The sequence below is a fragment of the Haematobia irritans genome, chromosome 3 (assembly GCF_050003625.1).
Source record: "Haematobia irritans isolate KBUSLIRL chromosome 3, ASM5000362v1, whole genome shotgun sequence".
NCBI lineage: Eukaryota > Metazoa > Arthropoda > Insecta > Diptera > Muscidae > Haematobia > Haematobia irritans.
In genome coordinates, this window is record NC_134399.1 from 63,215,671 (window position 1) to 63,235,948 (window position 20,278).

The 20,278-nt window shown below is 32.4% G+C and overlaps 1 protein-coding gene across 2 annotated transcripts in view; it reads left to right on the plus strand.

Moving 5' to 3' along the window:
* Positions 1-14,766, plus strand: part of LOC142229305 (uncharacterized) — a 247,698-nt gene extending 232,932 nt beyond the window's left edge. For both annotated transcript variants that reach the window (XM_075299854.1, XM_075299855.1), the window contains exons 4-5: positions 13,824-13,889; positions 13,961-14,766. In XM_075299854.1, the coding sequence (XP_075155969.1) occupies positions 13,824-13,889; positions 13,961-14,134 (240 nt within the window). In that variant the 3' untranslated portion in view covers positions 14,135-14,766. The remainder of the gene's footprint in view (positions 1-13,823; positions 13,890-13,960) is intronic.
* The last annotated feature ends 5,512 nt before the right edge of the window (positions 14,767-20,278 follow it).

A 20,278-nucleotide genomic window follows, 5' to 3' on the forward strand; every position in this document is an offset into this window, starting at 1 on the left:
ACGTTAACTTCTGCTAATAATTGATCCAGTTATTAAAAAAATAACTGGATCAATTATTTTGTGATTGAATCAAAAAAAAAAATCAGTTTGCAGATATAGATATAAGCCGATAAAAATATTCGACACTAAAACGGATTGTACACAGAAACAATATTGTCGTTAGGCCAAATATTTCTTGTCCTTAAAATTCGAAAGCGAATTTTGCTTAGCATAAAACGCATTACTATGGTATAAAGTTTTTTTCCTTCTCAAAAGTCGAAAAACTTTTCAATGAAGTCGTTTTGTCTTTATAATTAAGTGATTCGACTTCAAAATGGGTATAATAACATGATAGATTTTTTTTTTGACTAAAGTCAAATTGACTTTTGTCCTATAATTTGTTGTAACTTTGTAACTTTACTACAAAGCAAACCAAGTGTTCTAAAATAGAACATGCTTTTCAACACTTTATTTTAAAGATGTTTTTTCCTTCAAATATAGCATAATTTCTACTGGAAGAGGAATTTTAAAGGGCTTTGAAAAAAAAATAAAATTTAACTTTGAAAAAATTAGATTCAAGTGCGCAAAACCCAACTTGCGTTATAAAAGCATTGAATTCTTCGCTTCTATGTCTCGGAATCAATACCAAAATTATTAGGGTAAAGACAAAATCTTTGGAACCGGTGTATGAGAATATGGATAGGTGCAAACTCCATAGCCCATTCAAAGCGACAAATTCTCGTTCTTGAATCCAGTTCAATAAAGATGATCATTTTGGGAGTTTCTGAATTTGGTTCACCAGAAAATTAGAACTTCCAAAACCCACAACGGTCGTGGCACGGCTTCCGTACCATTTGAAACATTTGTAGATAAGCGAGTATAGATTTCTATCTTTTGAATTACTCAATTCATGAAATTTCTTACCCCCTTTGTCCAAAATTTAACATTTTTTGGCAAACTTGTTACTTTAAAGGCAGATTAATCTTTGTTTATGGTACTCGTTGGTTAACCAAAGAATTTTTTTTGCCCGATAGAAACAACTTTAGCAACAAAAAGAGAATAAATTAATTTTTTGCATGATTGTTCTCCAGCCTAACAGATTTTACCACTGGGCGATATAAAAAATCAAACGTGTTGCCGATTTAATAATGATGTGAACTCCCAACAGTTCAAAATCAACCAAATCATTTTGAGAGCTCAACATCGAAAGCTAGTCCATCAATCAGACATCATGGCACAATACTACCATTAATTCACACATGCAAAATACAATGCACATGTGCTTCCATTCGTATATAGCGGTGAATATTCATAATTAACAAACGATGCAATGATGATGGCCTAAACCTTTGGGTTGGCTCTCTATCATTTAGACAAACGGGATGTCTTATATAAAATGCGCACGGAGGCTATTGGTAAATGAGTTAGTTTTGAGGCGTATACACTATTCAAGCTCATGGTACATTTAATTGTCTCTAATTAGATGTTTTTCATGTACTTTAAGATCGAATTTTTTGCATTAATTAGACTTGGGAAACAAAAGTTTTAAACTAAGAAAGTGAAAATGTATGTGTAGGTGTGGGTAACTTACAATGCAAATTGGTGTAGAAATTTACAAAAACAGAAAAAGTATTTTTTGTGTCTTTAATCACGAAGTTAATTGATCCAATTAATTTTTAAATGAAATGTCTGCAATCACAGAAATGACCGTATCAATCAGTAACGTACAAAATAAATTAATACTATTAAATATTGTGATTGATATTTCGTTTAATTAAAAAATTAATACATTAAATTTTTAATTGAAATTTTTTTTAGAATTCAAATAAAAACAAGTAAGGAAAGTCTAAAGTCGGGCGGGGCCGACTATATTATACCCTGCACCACTTTGTAGATCTAAATTTTCGATACCATATCACATCCGTCAAATGTGTTGGGTGCTATATGTAAAGGTTTGTCCCAAATACATACATTTAAATATCACTCGATCTGGACAGAATTTGATAGACTTCTACAAAATCTTTAGACTCAAAATTTAAGTCGGCTAATGCACTAGGGTGGAACACACAAAAAAAAATTATGGGAAACATGTAAATCTGAAGCAATTTTAAGGAAACTTCGCAAAAGTTTATTTATGATTTATCGCTCGATATATATGAATTAGAAGTTTAGGAAAATTAGAGTCCTTTTTACAACTTTTCGACTGAGAAGTGGCGATTTTATAATGAAAATGTTGGTACTTTGACCATTTTTGTCGAAATCAGAAAAACATATCTAAATCTGAACCGATTTCAACCAAATTTGACACGCATAGCTACAATGCTAACTCTACTCCCTGTGCAAAATTTCAACTAAATCGGAGTAAAAAATTGGCCTCTGTGGTCATATGAGTGTAAATCGGATGACAGCTATATATGGGAGCTATATCTAAATCTGAACCGATTTCAACCAAATTTGGTACAGAAAGTTTAAATGTTAATTCTACTTCCTGTGCAAACATTCACGTAAATCGAAGTAAAAGATTGGCCACTGTGGTCATATGAGTGAAAATCGGGCGAACGATATATATGGGAGCTATATCTAAATCTGAACCGATTTCAATAAAATTTGGCACACTTGACTATAGTACTAATTGTTCTTCTTGTGCAAAATTTTAAGCAAATTAGGGTAAAACTCTGGCTTTTGGGTCCATATAAGTCCATATCGGGCGGAAGAAATATATGGGAGCTATATACAAATCTGAATCGATTTCTTCCAAAATCAATAGGGTTCTATTCTGAGCCAAAACACATACTTGTGCCAAATTTGAAGTCGATTGGACTCAAACTGCAACCTAGACTTTGATTACAAAAATGTGTTCACAGACAGACGGACATGAATCGACTGAGGAGACCACCCTCACAATTTTTGCCAACAACACCATGTGTCTATCTCGTCTTCTTCTGGGTGTTGCAAACATATGCACTAACTTATAATACCCTGTTCCACAGTGCGGTGAAGGTTTAATAAAATATTAAACTGTAATATGGAAAATTGTGGTGATAATTTTTTCTGCGAAGTTGGCAGGGCAGAGCCACCGTGGTGCAATGGTTAGCATGCCCGCCTTGCATACACAAAGTCGTGGGTTCGATTCCTGCTTCGACCGAACACCAAAAAGTTTTTCAGCGGTGGATTACCCACTTCAGTAATGCTGGTGACATTTCTGAGGATTTCAAAGCTTCTCTAAGTTGTTTCACTGCAATGTGGAACGCCGTTCGGACTCGGCTATAAAAAGGAGGTCCCTTGTCATTGAGCTTAACATGGAATCGGGCAGCACTCAGTGATAAGAGAGAAGTTCACCAATGTGGTATCACAATGGACCGAATAGTCTAAGTGAGCCTGAAATATCGGGCTGCCACCTAACCTTGGCAGGGCAGAAGCTACTCCACCGTGTCATGGATTCAGTCTGGGGGTTTCAGCGAAGGTTTGTCTGCTCTCAGTAATACAGCAAAAATTCTTTCTTTCGGAACGAAATTTTAGACAAACGAAATTCTCGTTTAGAATCGTGATCTTGGCTAAAATAACGATCCATATTAAATACGTAACATGGATTGAAATCGTGATTACCACTTGTGTCGTGAGCATGAACTTTTATCGTGAACGTGCCATAAATTAAATTTTTTGTCGTGAGCGTGAATTTTACAGAGAGCGTTAGTTGGTTCGTGATTTGGAATTTTTATGTGATTTTGTCAGAAATATTTATTCACGCACATTCAGGAAAAGATTTTGCCTTTCAATCATATTTAAAAGTCACTTAATTTTGAAATCTGATATAATTTTCTTGTCAATTTCAGAAACAGAAATATTTATTCACGCACATTCAGGAAAAGATTTTGCCTTTCAATCATATTCAAAAGTCACTTAATTTTGAAATCTGATATAATTTTCCTGTCAATTTCATTTCAATACTCGTATCATCCGTTTGTGAAAACGAATTAAATTAAAGCGAAGGTCAAATTTAGTCACTATAACATTGATAAAAAGACACACAATGCGTAACCAAAACTACACCCTCAAAAAAATATCGCTTCTGTAACATATACTCCCAAACACATTCTGATTCAAGCATATTTTCAGGATTGGTCCAAACAAAATATTGTTTGTATTGTTCAAACACATTATGTTTCACCTTAGGCATACACTGGTAGAAAAAAAAATCAATGAAAATTTCTTTGTGTGTATATATTTTTAAGGCTCCAATTGATTGCTCCCATTTTTTTACTAGCATACTTTCTGGATGATTTCCCTTGTAGCGCGAGTCTTTTACTAATCGCAGATATAGCTCCCCTTATTATCTAATTGTTTCGCTCTTATATCTGAAAGCAATATATGTTACATGACATTGAATATACATATAAATGTCATTTGCTGTATTCTCTAGTCGCCCATACGATCGACAGTTATTTGTCCGTCCCTCCAGAAGTTTAAGTTATGAAGATACGCTTATTGTACGGAAATCCTTATTGATTAAAATAATTAAGATTTTCCCTAAAGATACAAACAAAATGGTGGAGATTTTTTCCGAAGATTACAAATAGCCAAAGCAATTTCAAGGATGAGCGGAAACATTAATTTCGCCACTTGTTTTCGTCGATGACAATTCATGTTCGAATGAAAGTAACTTAAATACATGAACGAAAATTAAACAAACATTACTCAGACTTAGCTGAATCATACAGGTTTCACTTTCATATTCACTCATTGACAATGGCAGCGGCTTGACAAACAGAAAAAAGTAAAAAAAAAAACTCACTGGAAGCGACATTAAATGATGGCACTTTTTGTCGCTTAATTGCTTCAGTGGTTTAAGTGGAGTTCAGCAAACTTCAGCTATCAAATGATCAGCGGTGGCTTACATGGGGGAGACCATAGATATATGACCATCATCTGTACACAGCTGTATATTATTGACTTGTCTCACTATGGTGGTTTTGTGGTTGATTTTGCCAATTTTGTCATTTGGTTAAAATGTAAGACAATAACAAAATACTTTAAAAATATCTTCGTTTTATTTTCCTTGTGCAGATGTAGATATTGTTGTTTCACTTGAAATTTTCTAATGAGGTGAGGTGAGACGAGGTGCTGTGATTTTGTTTTTTTCTATTTTTCTTTTTTTTTATATATAAAAACAACTCTGTTTTTAATGTCAAGGCTGTCATAAACTTAGGCAGATGTGGTTATATTGTAAATTAAAATGAAGCTTTTGGGGGGATTTCTAAGAACGATATAGGATTTTATGACATCAGCAGGTGTTGCAGCCAATTATCTGAGATTGCCTTAAAGCTATCGCCAAATTCTTTGTAATTCGAAACTTTGAAACATCATAGCATTTTGTGATATAACAATCACGATCTGCTGTAGATCAGGTGAGTTTAATATGCCATCATAAGCTTGTACGATAGTTTAAGGTTAAGCGACTTTAGGTCATAGTTGCATCCTATTCATTAAGGCTCACTTAGGCCATCAGCACTTTGTGATATCGTATGGGCAAAAATTAAATGGTTAGATTTCAAATTATGAAAATATTATCAATATATTTTTATGTTATATGGGGCCAGGTAAAAACTGGATAAGCGTATGCGATTCCTTTATCATGTATACTACTCGCTACATTACCAGAGTTTTAAAAGTAATGGGTTAACACTAATACGGATTATAGGGTGGAAGTGGTCAAGTTTTCATAAGAATTATCATATAGAATATCTAAACCACGAAACACATTGTAAATTGGGGTTTAATTTTCTAATTCTAATTTTTACGGCGGCTGATAATCAATATTGAATTGAACTGATTTTTTTTTTTGATCGCGAGAACGAGAGGTTTAAGATTCCTCTAAAACTCAAACAAGAAATACACTTCGGCCGATTTTTACAAATTTGGCTTTATTATCCAATGTTTCCTTAATCTTATTTGATTATATCTGAGGAGCTCAGGAAGAGCGTTCTAATGAAAATAAGTCGCCTTGAGTTTGAATTAAATTAGTTATGTTATTTTCTTTATTGTTAAAACTATTTATGTGATTACAATTCTGTTCTGTACATACCCTCAAAAAAAAAATCGCTTCTGTAACATATACCCCAAATACATTTTGCTTCAAGTATATATATTTTCAGGATTGGTCCAAACAAAATATTGTTTGTATTGTTCAAACATATTATGTTTCACCTTAGGGCATACACTGGTAGACAAAAATGTTAATGAACATCTCTTTGTGTGGATATATTTTTAAGGAAATGAAAATATATATGCTTGAAGCAAAATGTGTCTGGGGTATATGTTACAGAAGCGATTTTTTTGAGGGCGTACACATATATTAAACTATGACTCGATCTGGACAAAATTTGTCAGACTTCTAAAAAATCTATAGACTTAAAATTTAAGTCGGCCAATGCCCTGGGGTGGAACACAAAGTTAGTAAAAGAATATGGGAAACATATAAATCTGGAGCAATTTGTAGGCAACTTCGCAAAAGTGTATTAATTTATCGGTAGATACATATAGGAAAATTGGAGTGTTTCTACACTAATAGAAAAAATTGCGTTTCACAATCGTGAACGGACGTTGTCAAAATGAAACGGAAACGTTCACAAAAAATCAAAACGGAATGTTCACGATTTCGTCCACGGGCGTTCACGATTTCATGAACGGCATTCGTTTTTCTTTGGTCATGAATTGTCTTAAAATAATCGTTAGACGTTGTTATGTCAACTCCGTCGTTGGTGCAATGTGCTAAGGCGACTGTTAACGTGTATCGTGCAGGCAACACAGGTTCGAGTCACGGTAGGGGAAATCTTTTTTTAATTTTGTTTATAAATTCGTAACCATTACGTTTTCAGATCATGAACGCTGGTTGTTGTTTTGAAAACTTATGGTGTCATTTTTACGTTGTCAGATTGTCCCCATCTGTTCTCAGTTTGACAACACATGTGTGTTGATTCACTTTCATGAACGGATCGTTTCAAAATGACCACGCCGTTCATGATTTTTTCTATGGGTGTACAAGTTTTCGGCTTAGCAGTGTCGATTTTACAAGGAAAATGTGGATATTTTGGACATTTCCCATGCATATGGGAGCTATATCTAAATCTGTACCGATTTCAATCAAATTTGACATGCCTAGTTACTATGTTAATTCTACTCCCTGTGCAAAATTTCTCCTAAATCAGATTAAAACTTTGACCTCTGTGGTCATATGAGTGAAAATCGACGAAACATATATATGGGAGCTGTTCTTAATCTGAACCGATTTCAACCGAAATTGGCATATATCTCGAGAACTTTAACTCTACTCCCTGTGCAAAGTTTCAAGTAAAACTGGGGTCATACACCCTCAAAATGGCTTCTCTAACATATGTTCCAAACATATTTTGCAGGAAGCACATATATTAGTGGATACTGCCGAAACATTAATATGTTTGTTTTATGTGAACATATAAGTTGTGAAGCATTTTGAGCCCAAAAATATTATATGCTTGGAAGAATTTTCCCCAAAGAAGATTGTGCTCATTCCCTCACATAATTTTCACTTCCACGAATTTTTTTAGTTCTTGGCACCTTTTTCTGTAATACAAATAATGTTGAAGAAATTATTCAATTTTATAATTTTACTTTTCGCCTGGACTGAGAATCGAACCGGGAACCATGCAATTTGTAAGCCAACACACTACCACTGGGCTACGTAGCTGTTATAGTTACCAATAGACAAATATCGTTATAAGCATAGTTTGCAGCGCCCACGAGCCGATGCAAACAAAACATTATTCAACAGAAACATATATTTGGCCACGTGGAGCAGTGGAGCAGTGGCATGTCCGCCTTGCATGCAAAAGGTCCTGGGTTCAATCCCTACTCCGACCGAACACCAATTTTTTTTTTTAATTTTTGTATTTATATTTTTATATTATGAAATGAAATTTTTACAATGAAACTTCGAAATGTGTGTTATTAAAGATTTACAGTCAGAAAAGAACAGTGCTTTATATAAACGAAATGGACTGAGCTTTTGGATAATTCTTTTTATTGCAAAAATAACAAATTTGTAGCAAAAAACTGTTTTTGGTATAAAAGCTTAAAATGTTGGAAGGAATTCAAAAACTCTAACAAAAGAAGAACGTGGAGTCGAGTATAAACATACATAAATAATTTTATAATATACACATAAATTTAGTTAGCCGTGAACAGTTTTTTACTAGCATTTAACACCATTTTAAATGCATTTAAAACTTATCGTGTTTTGTACTTAATTTCATTTTTACCCTTAAGGCCGGTATTAAGTTGGCATTGTCGTTTTAAAATGACCCTGTTTTGCCTTTTACTTTTCTTTAATAATTCATTTTAAAGAAAATAACCTTTTTCAATTTTTTAGCAAAACTCGAACTTAATGCCCGCTTCCGAATGTCTATTCTCTTTACACGAGTATTCAAATTAAATAATATTTAGACTTTCCGAAACAACATACAAGCAGTTTCACAGAAATTGCTCTCTTTTGATTCTCTCGCTGTGTTATGTTGATATCTCTCGTCAACCCTCCCGGTTTCCATCTCTATTTCTTTCTCTATACTCTCTCTCTCTCTGTCGCTCTCTGAATAAAATATCACAACATATATATGTTTACTCGAAATTTGTAAATTTATATATGTTTACATTCACACATATTATTTTTATGAAACATTCATGCCCCAAACATAATATATTCTAACATATTAACATATGTGTCCCAAACATTTAGTGTTAGTTTAGGAACATTACATGTTTGCACTTAAATATATTGTGTTTAAAAATTGTGCCCGAAACACATTTTGTTTATATCGGAACATATGAAAAACATATTTTTCTAACAGTGTATGAATGTAAAACGGGCGAAAGTTATATACGGGAAATATATCTAAATCTGAACCGATTTCAACCAAATTCGGCATGTAAAATAAGATTGCTAATTCTACTCCTTGTGTCAGATTTGAAGCAAATCAGGGAAAACTCTGGTTTCTGGGGTCATATGAGTGCATATCGGTCAAAAATATATTTTGAACTATTTAACATATCACAGATCCAATTATACACGTTTGTTCGTCATCTCAATACCTTGCATTCAATTACCAACAACGATATAATCGGACATTTCTAACTCGATATGATTTGTTTAATGAAAAAAGGCGAAAAACTAAAACTAACGCGATATCTCAAAAATTGTTCCATACAAAAAAAAAAAAAAAAAAAAAAACAAGTAAGTAAATCTAAAGTCGGGCGGGGCCGACTATATTATACCCTTCACCACTATGTACACAAACATTTGTGTTACCATCTCAACTACTTCAAATTTGCTGGGAGCTGTATAAAGGTTTGAGTTTCCAGATACAAATACTTTTAATGGAGACAATTTTTTGTCTCTAGAATTAAAATTTAAGTCGGATAACGCCTTGGGATAAAACACAATGTCAGTAAAAAAAAAAATATGGGATATATGAGAGAAATTTTAATGCAATTGTACAAAAGAGCTATTATGATTTATCAGGCGATACATATGTATTCGAGATATAGGACAATTTTATTAATATTTACAATTTTTGCAACTCATCAGTGGCGATTTTACAAGGATATTGGTTAGATCTCGCCAAGATATGTGGTCAAGTGTGGGTTGTGATATATTATTTGGTCAAGTCGGGCGACTTATTTAAAACTCAACCGTTCTGTGGAAATTCTGGCATTACAGTGTATAGGATATGACTAAGATATGGGGAAATCATCACAGAATTCTGTATAAAGTCAGGGAATTTTGGCCATATTTGTATAAACTGGAAAAACGAATATATGGAGGCTTTATCTAAATCTGAACCAAATTAGATCAAACTTGACACACCTAAATATCATATTAAATATATTCTTTGTGGAAACTATCCAGTCAGTTGGAGGAAAATCCCATTGAAAATGGGTCTAAAATATGAAAAAGTCTACCATATTTCCCCAACTCTGGTGTACGTATATGTAGGAGCTATATATAATCTGACCCTATTTTGACTAAATTTGACATGCATAGTTGGAATAATAATTCTGCAATCTCTGCAAAATTTCACGTAAATGGGAGTATAACTTTGGCCCCCGTGGTCATATGAGTATAAATCGGGCGAAAGATATATATGGGAGCTATATCCAAACCTGAACCGATTTCAACCAAATTTGGCACACTTACCGATACCAACATATTAAACGTACTCCATGTGCAAAATTTGAAGCAAGTCAGAGCAAAACTCTGGCTTTTGAGGCCATATAAGCTCAAATCGGACGAAAGATATATATGGGAGCTATATCTAAATCTGAACCAAATTTGGCACACATAACGCCACCGCTAAACATACCTCTCGTGCAAAATTTGAAGCAAGTCAGGGCAAAACTCTAAGATCAAATCGGACGAAAGATATATATGGGAGCTATATCTAAATCTGATCCGATTTTAACCAAATTTGGCACACATAACGCCACCGCTAAACATACCTCTCGTGCAAAATTTGAAGCAAGTCAGGGCAAAACTCTGGCTTTTGAGGTCATATAAGTGCAAATCGGATGAAAGATATATATGGGAGCTATATCTAAATCTGAACCGATTTCAATCAAATTTACCAAGCATTGGTAGAATGCCAACTCTACTCTCTGTGCAAAATTTCACGAAAATCAGTAGTAAACTTTAGCCTCTGTTGACATATGAGTCTAAATCGGACGAAAGATATATATGGGAGCTATATCTAAATCTAAACCGATTTGGCTGATATTTTGCAAGTTTTTCGAGACTCATAAAATATTCGGATGTACGGAATTTGAAGAACATCGGTTGATAAACACGCCAATTATAATCAGATCGGGGATAAATATATATGACAGCTATATCTAAATCTGAACCGATTTTTTCCAAAATCAATAGCGATCGTCTTTGATCCCCAAAAAGACCCTGTGCCAAATTTGAGGACGATCAGACTTAAACTGCGACCTGTACTTTGCGCACAAAAATACATGAACAGACAGACAGACGGACGGACGGACGGACAGACAGACAGACGGACATCGCTAAATCGACTTAGAAATTAATTCTAAGACGATCGGTATACTAAACGATGGCTCTCAGACTTTTCCTTCTTGGCGTTACATACAAATGCACAAACTTATTATACCCTGTACCACAGTAGTGGTGAAGGGTATAAAAAAAATTAACCTTCATTTTTGAATTCGGCAGATCAAAATACATAATAAAAGTCACCTCTCATCATATGTACATTTTCAGTGTAGGTTAGGTTAGGTGGCAGCCCGATGTATCAGGCTCACTTAGACTATACAGTTCATTGTGATACCACATTGGTGAACTTCTCTCTTATCACTGAGTGCTGCCTGATTCTATGTTAAGCTCAATGACAAGGGACCTCCTATTTATAGCCGAGTCCGAACGGCGTTCCACATAGCAGTGAAACCACTTAGAGAAGCTTTGTAACCCTCAGAAATGTCACCAGCATTACTGAGGTAGGAAAATCCACCGCTGAAAAACTTTTGGTGTTTGGTCGAAGCAGGAATCGAACACACGACCTTGTGTATGCAAGGCGGGCATGCTAACCATTGCACCACGGTGGCTCCCAAACTAGTTAAACTAGTGTTATTTACTTCCAACAATTTCTACACTGCAACTGGAGAAGTTTTAGAATTTTGTGGAATAATAAAAGCATTTTTTTGTACCATATTTATTTTTCAACTTTATAAACCGAATTATGTTTAAATAATTTTATTTAAAACATTTATACATTGAATTATCTTGTTTTTAAATTGATGTACAGCAAAACCTCTAAAAGATGGACACCCACTGTCGCCTAAATTTTGTCCACATTTGGGAGTTGTCCAGGTATGAGAGGTTAATTAGGAAACGTCCCCGGACAACTGTCCACGTTTGGGAGGTGCCCGGTTTTCAGAGGTATCACTGTACATATTGTATTATTATATTTTATTGTTGTTTGAATTTTTGAAGTATATCACTTCACGTTTTGTTAACAAAATTGGGAAACCCACACACAAAAAATTTTTTTCTCTGATTCAATCACCAAATTAATTGATCCAATTAATTTTTTAATTGAAATGTCTTCAATCACGAAAATGATAGTATCAATCACAGTTTTAATTGGGCATAGAAAAAATTCTTGATTAAAAAATTAATTGATTTTTTCAGCAAAATTCAATTAATTATTTAATTGATTCAATTAAAAATTTAATTGATGTTGATTGCAAAACGCAATTAATTTATTAATTAAAAAAGGTAACTATTTTTAATTACTTAGTTAGATTGGCTTAGTAAAAAAGTAAAAAAAAAATCAGCACTTTTTTTAACTGAATTAGTCTTCCGAATTTGATTAAAAAGTTAATTGTATCAATTAATTTTTTAATTAAACATTTTAAAAATTTCAATCATTGACTTAATTAACTTAATGTTTCTATCATGATTAACAAGTTAATTGTATCAATTAATTTATTAATTGAAAAAATTTTCAACTTCAATTAACTTTTTAATTGGAAATATTTTGGTGATATTTTTTTCTGTGCATTTTGTACTTATTTTCATACAAATTTTGTCATAAGTTTACACCTTCAAGTGAAACGATAAAATTATTTACTTCCAACAATTTGTACACGACAACTGCAGAGGATTTAGAAATTTCATGCATTTTATTTTTATTTATTTTTCATCTTTATAAACCGAATTATTTTTAAATAATTTGATTTAAAACATTTATATTATTTTGTTTTGTCTGCTTTTTAAAGTGATATACATATTTTATTGTTGATTGAATTTTTGAAGTATATCATTTCAGGTTTTGTTAACAAAATTGGGAAACCCATTTTGTACTTATTTTCATAAATATTTTTGGGGGTTTTGAAAAAAATCTAGACCACTCCCATCATTTGTCTTCTCAAAACCATTTTAATAAAAGGTCTTAAATACGTAGGATTATTAGCATAAGCGTAGGAAGGCCTTTGGGGGCGCTTAGACCCCCAAGAACAATTTTAGCCCCCCCAGAATTTGAAAACCTATTGACGATTTTTCATTGTGGTAGCAGTTGCCAATGGCAATATATATCATTTTGATTTCTTAATATTGTCTTCTAAATTGTAAGTTAGTTTATTTATTATAAGATGAATTAAAAAATTTTGTGATATTCTCCCGAATAAATTTTTTATAAGTTTTGATGATTTTTAATGTATTATAACGCTTGTCTGAAAAATTTTACCTCGAATATTTTAAAAAATTATTAAAATATTAAAATTTTCTAGAAAGGATTTAGCATTTTAGCAGTTAAATTTGAAAATTTTTTATCATTTTATAAATCTTAATCTTTTTTAACCTATTAAAAAAATACCCATTAAAAATACGAAGAAAAACGAGTTAAAAATATTGAATTAAAACAATTTACTGCGTAATAAAAATAATTAACTTCTTTGTGAGGACATTTTTGGAGGTGCTTTTACAGATGTGCCTTTAGAACAACACCCAAAAGTTTGGAACTACTTTTAGTTGCTTTTTTATAAATTAATTGTCTAGTTATGTTGAAGTCTGATTTTTTATTTATTTTTATAAAATAAACATTAATTGAAGCTATAATAATAATTTTTAATAGTAATAATTTTTTGATAGGAAAATTGTCTGGCTACGCTAATGGTTAGTAGGTGGTATACACTTGGTTTATGGTATGATAGAGTTCAGTCTCGCCAAGCTTTCTTTATTTATTCAGTTTATCTCTATCTTCTTTCTAATCCTTAATGTTTTTTTTTTTTAATTTCAGGATGCTGAGACTGTTGAACGACTCAATGAATCAGGAGAACTAAGACAACTTCTTAAAGCCTACAAGGTAAACTATTTGATATTGTTTATAACTATTATTCAAATTATAATTTATTTTTTATTGTTCTCGTTCTACAGTCAATTGCAACCACATACACCTGCCAGACATGCGGTGGTTATCGTTTGTTGCCATGCCCATCCTGCAAAGGTTCCAAGAAATCTGTCCATCGAAACCATTTCACAGCAGAATTTGTGGCATTGAAATGTATGAACTGTGACGAAGTAGGATTGGTGAAATGTCACAACTGTTAAAAATAGAAATCTAGAAAACACTTGAGAATTATGCAGAGAAAAACACGAAGGCCCAGACTTCAAATTGGTTGTCCCACTTAGTCATCTATAAGCTCAAACGCAAAGGCACGCACCTGTCTACCTACGACAGACACGCACTATTTAGGTGACATCAATTGCGCGTGTGGTATGGGGCACAAAAAAGCGCAGGTGTACCTGTAGCCTGTGCGAAAATTTTCCATTTGGATTGCATAAACTTTGTCTGTTGTATAGAAACAAAAGTCTAGCAATTTGTAACATAGTTAGGTGTAGACAAAAACTAATTTTCCACAAAAATGCCGCATTTTTGTTTCTTTGCAATTATGTGTTAGTTTAGTTATTATTTTTCAATCTGAACAACGAGTCTAATTGTATTCTATATATAAATATATAAAACAAATCAATAAAAATTAAAAATTATTTTTTTATGTATGTAATTTAAATCAATGCTATTTCTTATACTCCTTCCAATAATTATTTCAAATATGTATAATTGCGAATATAATATAACAATTGCTTTTATTATTATTTTTTTATTATTTTAAAAACACGAATTGCTTGTATTTATTGAAGAAAAGCGTGCAATTTTTGTTTGTTTAAGAAAAATATTAAATAATACAAATAGAGAAACAACTAAACTCATACACACATATTATGGTATATATTTTTGTGGTATATAAAATATATACAAAAATGATTCAATTCATTTTGTGTTTTATAATTATAAGTCTAATTATATAATTAATATTTTGTATGCTAAAATAAAAGCTATACGTTAATATAATCGTAAAACCAAAAAGACGGTAAAATTATTTTTTAAATTGTGAGAATTTTAGCCAAAAACAGATGAGAAATTCCGTTCCGTAAATATGGCCCCAAAATTCAAATGAAATAATGCCCTAAAATTGGAGGTTTTGTATTAAGTTTGTTAAATGTTTCGAAATGCGCTCTAATACCCAGCGCCACACGCCCTGACACTTTGGGTCTTTCCTCCCAAACGAAATTTTAGACAAATAAAAATAGTTTCTCATTTGCTTTTCGCGGTAAGGAAGTTTATTTGGAAGAAAATTATATACTTTTGTGATAAACGTTATTCTTTTCCAGCATGAAAAACCTTTTTCATAAAGACTAACTCAAAAAACAATCTTTTCTGGCTAATTTTATTTTCCCTCACATCTTTCTCAGTTCAGCGAGCTTTTTTAGTTCTTAGCACCTTTTTCTGTAATACAAATAATGTAGAAAAAATTATTCGATTTTATACATTTTTAAAATTTTACCTTTCGCCTGGACGGAGAATCGAACCGCGGACCATGCAATTTGTACGCCAACACACTATCCACTGCTCTACGTAGCTGTTATTGTCTTCAATAGAGAATTATCGTTATAAGTTATAAGTTATATTTATATAGTAAAGTTTGCGGTGCCCACGACATTTAACGAATTTTTTAACAATCGATTTTTTTTTTGGTGATAAAAGTTTAAAATTTTCGAAGAAATTCAAAAAACTCTAACAAAAGAAAAACTTTTTCGGTACACGTTTTCTAAACGTTTTTTGCGTATATTGATTTTGGAAGAAATCGATTCATCTTTCGCCCGATATATATTAAAATGGCTCCAGAAGCAAAAGTCTTTTGTCGGATTTATACTCATATAACCACAGAACCCAAAGTTTTACTCCTATTTACATGCATTTTGCACAGTGAATAGAATTAACATTGTTACTATGCAAACCAAATTTGGTTGAAATCACTCAAGATTTACGTACCATATAAAGGGTGATACGGTCAAAATTTAGTCAATATAAACTTGACGTATTTCTTTCAATTTTGCATTTAAAAAACCTGAACACCCCTCATTTTGAAGGTGTGTGTGTGTAGAATGTTGCTCCTATTTTTATTTTGGAATTCACTCTTCAGTTGTCAAAATGCCGTCCAAGCAAGAAGAGCAGCGTATCAAAATTTTGCTCGCGCATCGCGAAAATCTGAGCTACTCGCACGCAAAGCTGGCAAAATCGCTAAAAGTTGCCAAATCAACCGTTACAAATGTAACTAAAGTGTTTGGGAAACGTTTGTCGACAGCCAGGAAGTCTGGATCGGTGGGAAATCGAAAACCGGAAGCCGCTGAGACGACAAAGAGATTTGCCGGTAGTTTCAAGCGAAACCCTAACCTCTCTCTCCGAGATGCCGCAAATAAGCTGGGTGTATCGTCTACAACCGTGCATCGAGCCAAAAAACGAGCCGGACTATTGACTTACAAGAAGGTAGTGACTCCAAATCGCGATGATAAACAAAATACGACGGCCAAAGCGCGATCCCGGAGGCTGTACACGACGATGCTGACGAAGTTTGACTGCGTGGTAATGGACGACGAAACCTACGTCAAAGCCGACAACAAGCAGCTTCCGGGACAGGAGTTTTATACAGCAAAAGGAAGGGGAAAGGTAGCAGATATTTTCAAGCACATAAAACTGTCAAAGTTCGCAAAGAAATATCTGGTTTGGCAAGCCATATGTACCTGTGGCTTGAAAAGCAGCATTTTCATAGCTTCCGGGACTGTCAACCAAGAAATTTCCGTGAAAGAGTGTTTGAATAAACGTCTGCTGCCTTTCCTGAAGAAACACGGTTGTTCCGTACTGTTTTGGCCGGATTTGGCATCTTGCCATTACGGTAAAAAGGCCATGGAGTGGTACGCCGCCAACAACGTGCAGGTGGTTCCCAAGGACAAGAACCCTCCCAACACGCCAGAGCTCCGCCCAATTGAGAAATACTGGGCTATTGTCAAGCGGAACCTAAAGAAGACCAAAAAAAGTGCTAAGGACGAGCAGCAATTCAAGGCAAACTGGCTTTCTGCGGCGAAGAAGGTGGACAAGGTGGCTGTACAAAATCTGATGGCAGGTGTCAAGCGTGAGGCCCGGCAATTCGGATTTGGAAAAGCGAAAGCCTAACTGAATATTTTTCCTGAATTTTATACTAATTGAACTTGAAAAAGAAATTTAATTTGGGTTTTTAAATAAACGATTTCACCGATTTACACGCGTTTTCCCTTGACCAAATTTTGAGCGTATCACCCATTAGCTCCCGTATTTATGTTTTCCACTTTGGGCAAAAATTTTCCTTGTAAAATCGCCACTGATAAACCGAAAACTTTAAAAATGAGTTAATGCTTCCTATACCTCTAATATACGAGTATATACATCGACCTTGGATAAACATGCCTATTTTGATGTAAATCGGTTCAGATTTAGACATAGCTCCCATAGGTTAGGTTAGGTTAGGTATAGTGGCAGCAAAACTCGTAAAAGTTTTTTTTACTACTAATACATACCTTCGACCGATAAATCATAAATACACTTTTGCCAAATTGCCTAAAAATTGCTGCAGATTGTAATGTTTCCCATATTATACCCTGCGCCATACTGTGGAACAGAAGGAGACGAGATATACATATGGTGTCTTTGGCAAAAATGCTCAGGGTGGGCTCCTGAGTCGATATAGCCATATCCGTCTGTCTGTGAACACATTTTTATAATCAAAGTCTAGGTCGCAGTTTTAGTCCAATCGACTTCTAATTTGGCACAAGCAGGGCTGTGGAGTCGAGCCAATTTTGCTCGTCTCCGACTCCAGCATTTTTCATCAGCTCGACTCCGGGTAATATAACTAAATCTCATTTTAATACCACTAATTTGTAGTTCTATTGTGGAGGTACCGTAAGTGGATTGATATAAAGTATCGTATTTATTTATGTATGCAAAAAAAGTCTTAATTTCACATTAGATGCCAATTGAAATCTATATTTCAAATTTAGAGCAATGTTTAATAAATAAAATAATGATATAAATACCCATCATAATATGAGAAGACACCAACTAAACATAATGTTGGACCAAAATTATTGATACTATCTCAAATCCTTTAAATTTGTTGCGAGCTATATAAAGGTTTATATTCCCATATGCATGAATTTGAATCTGAATCGATTTAGACATAATAGTGTATACTTCTACAAAATCTATGAACTTAAAATTTAAATCTAACGTTATGGGACGCAACACAATTTTAACAAAAAATAAAAATGCAAGGAAAGTCTAAAGTCGGGTGGGCCGATTATAATATACTCTGCACAACTTTGTATTTAGATCTACATTTTGATAAAATCTGAAATCAGACTTCTACAAAATCTCGGGCAATATTTGGGAAATATTTATAATTGTTTAGACAATTTCCAAAAATGCATTTATGATTCATTCATTGAAAAATTTGAAAATTTGAATCATTTCTACAAGTTTTCGACTAAGCAGTGAGTATCAGTGAGCATACAATTTTAGAAAAATGTTTGTCTAGTAAAAAAATTTTTCTACAGAAACAAAATTTTGACAAAATTTTTTATAGAAATAAAATTTTGGCAAAATTTTCTTTAGAAATGAAATTTTGACCAAATATATAGAAATAAAATTTTGAATAAAATTTTTATAGAAATAAAATTTGGCAAAATTTTTTATAGAAATAAAAGTTTGAAAAAATTATCAATAGAAATACAATTTAAAGAAAAAATTGTGTAGCAAACAAAATTTTGCAAAATTTTCTATAGAAATAAAATTTTGCAGAATATTCTATAGAAACAAAGTTTTGACTAAATATTCTATAGAAATAAAATGTTGACTAAATTTTATATAGAAAAAAATATTTCTATATTAATAAAATTTTGAATACATTTTTTATAGCAGTGAGTATCAGTGAGCATCAGTAAGAAAAAAAATTTTGAGAAAATTTGCTATAGAAATAAAATTTGACAATTTTTTCTTATAGAAATAAAATTTTGAAAAAATTATCAATAAAAATACAATTTTAGAAAAATTTTTGTGTAGTAAATAAAATTCTGCAACATATTCTACAGAAACAAAATTTCGACTAAATTTTCTATAGAAATAAAATTTTGACAAAATTTTCTATAGAAATAACATTTTGACAAAATTTTCTATAGAAATAAAATTTTGACCAAATTTTCTAATAAAAAAATCTATTACTATAAAATTTTGGCAATATTTTCTATAGAAATAAAATTTTGACTTAAAATTTTTGACTTAAATTATCAATATAAATAAAATTTTGAAAAAATTTTTGTGTAACAAAAAAAATTTTGCAAAATTTTCTATAGAAATAAAATTTTGCAAAATATTCTATAGAAACAAAATTTTGACCAAATTTTCTAATAAAAAAATCTATTACTATAAAATTTTGGCAAAATTTTCTATACAAATAAAATTTTGACTTAAATTTATAGAAATAAAGTTGTCAGTAGAAATAAAATTTTGAAAAACTTTTTGTGTAACAATCCAAATTTTGCAAAATTTTCTATAGAAATAAAATTTTTCAAACTATTCTATAGAAACAAAATGTTGACTCAATTTTCGATAGAAATAAAATTTTGACTAAATTTTGTATAGAAAAAAATATTTCTATAGTAATAAAATTTTGAATAAATTTTTTATAGAAATAAAATTTTGACAAAACTTTTTATAGAAATAACATTTTGACAAAATTTTTTATAAAAAACAACTTTGAAAAAATTTTCTGTCAATATTCCACATATGTATATGGCCTTAAAATAAAATTAAAAAAAAAACAATAATTTCGATTGTTCGAAATATTTCAAATAAATTGATATGGGCATTAAAATGGACCGATCCAGCCCATCTGCTAGTCTAAAATTCTAGGAAACATAAAAAGGTAGCCGTAATTGGAAGTTGATTTTCATTTACAATCATGCTGTACATTAATCGAATGAATAACGCAATGGAAACTAATTTGCGTAAAAACTTGTTTTAAATAATTTGGTTTAGCCGGAGTCGGAGTCGAGCAAAATTTTTACGACTCCGACTCCGCCTCTAGCAAAATCTTCAGACTCCGACTCCGGCTCCACAGCCCTGGGCACAAGTATGTGCTTTGGCTCAGAATAGAACCCTATTGATTTTGGAAGAAATCGGGTCAGATTTAGATATAGCTCCCGTATATATATTTCGCACGATATGGACTTATATGGCCCCAGAAGCCAGAGTTTTACCTTGATTTGCTTAAAATGTTGCTCAAGAAGAACAAGTGTGCCAAATTTTTTTGAAATCGGTTCAGA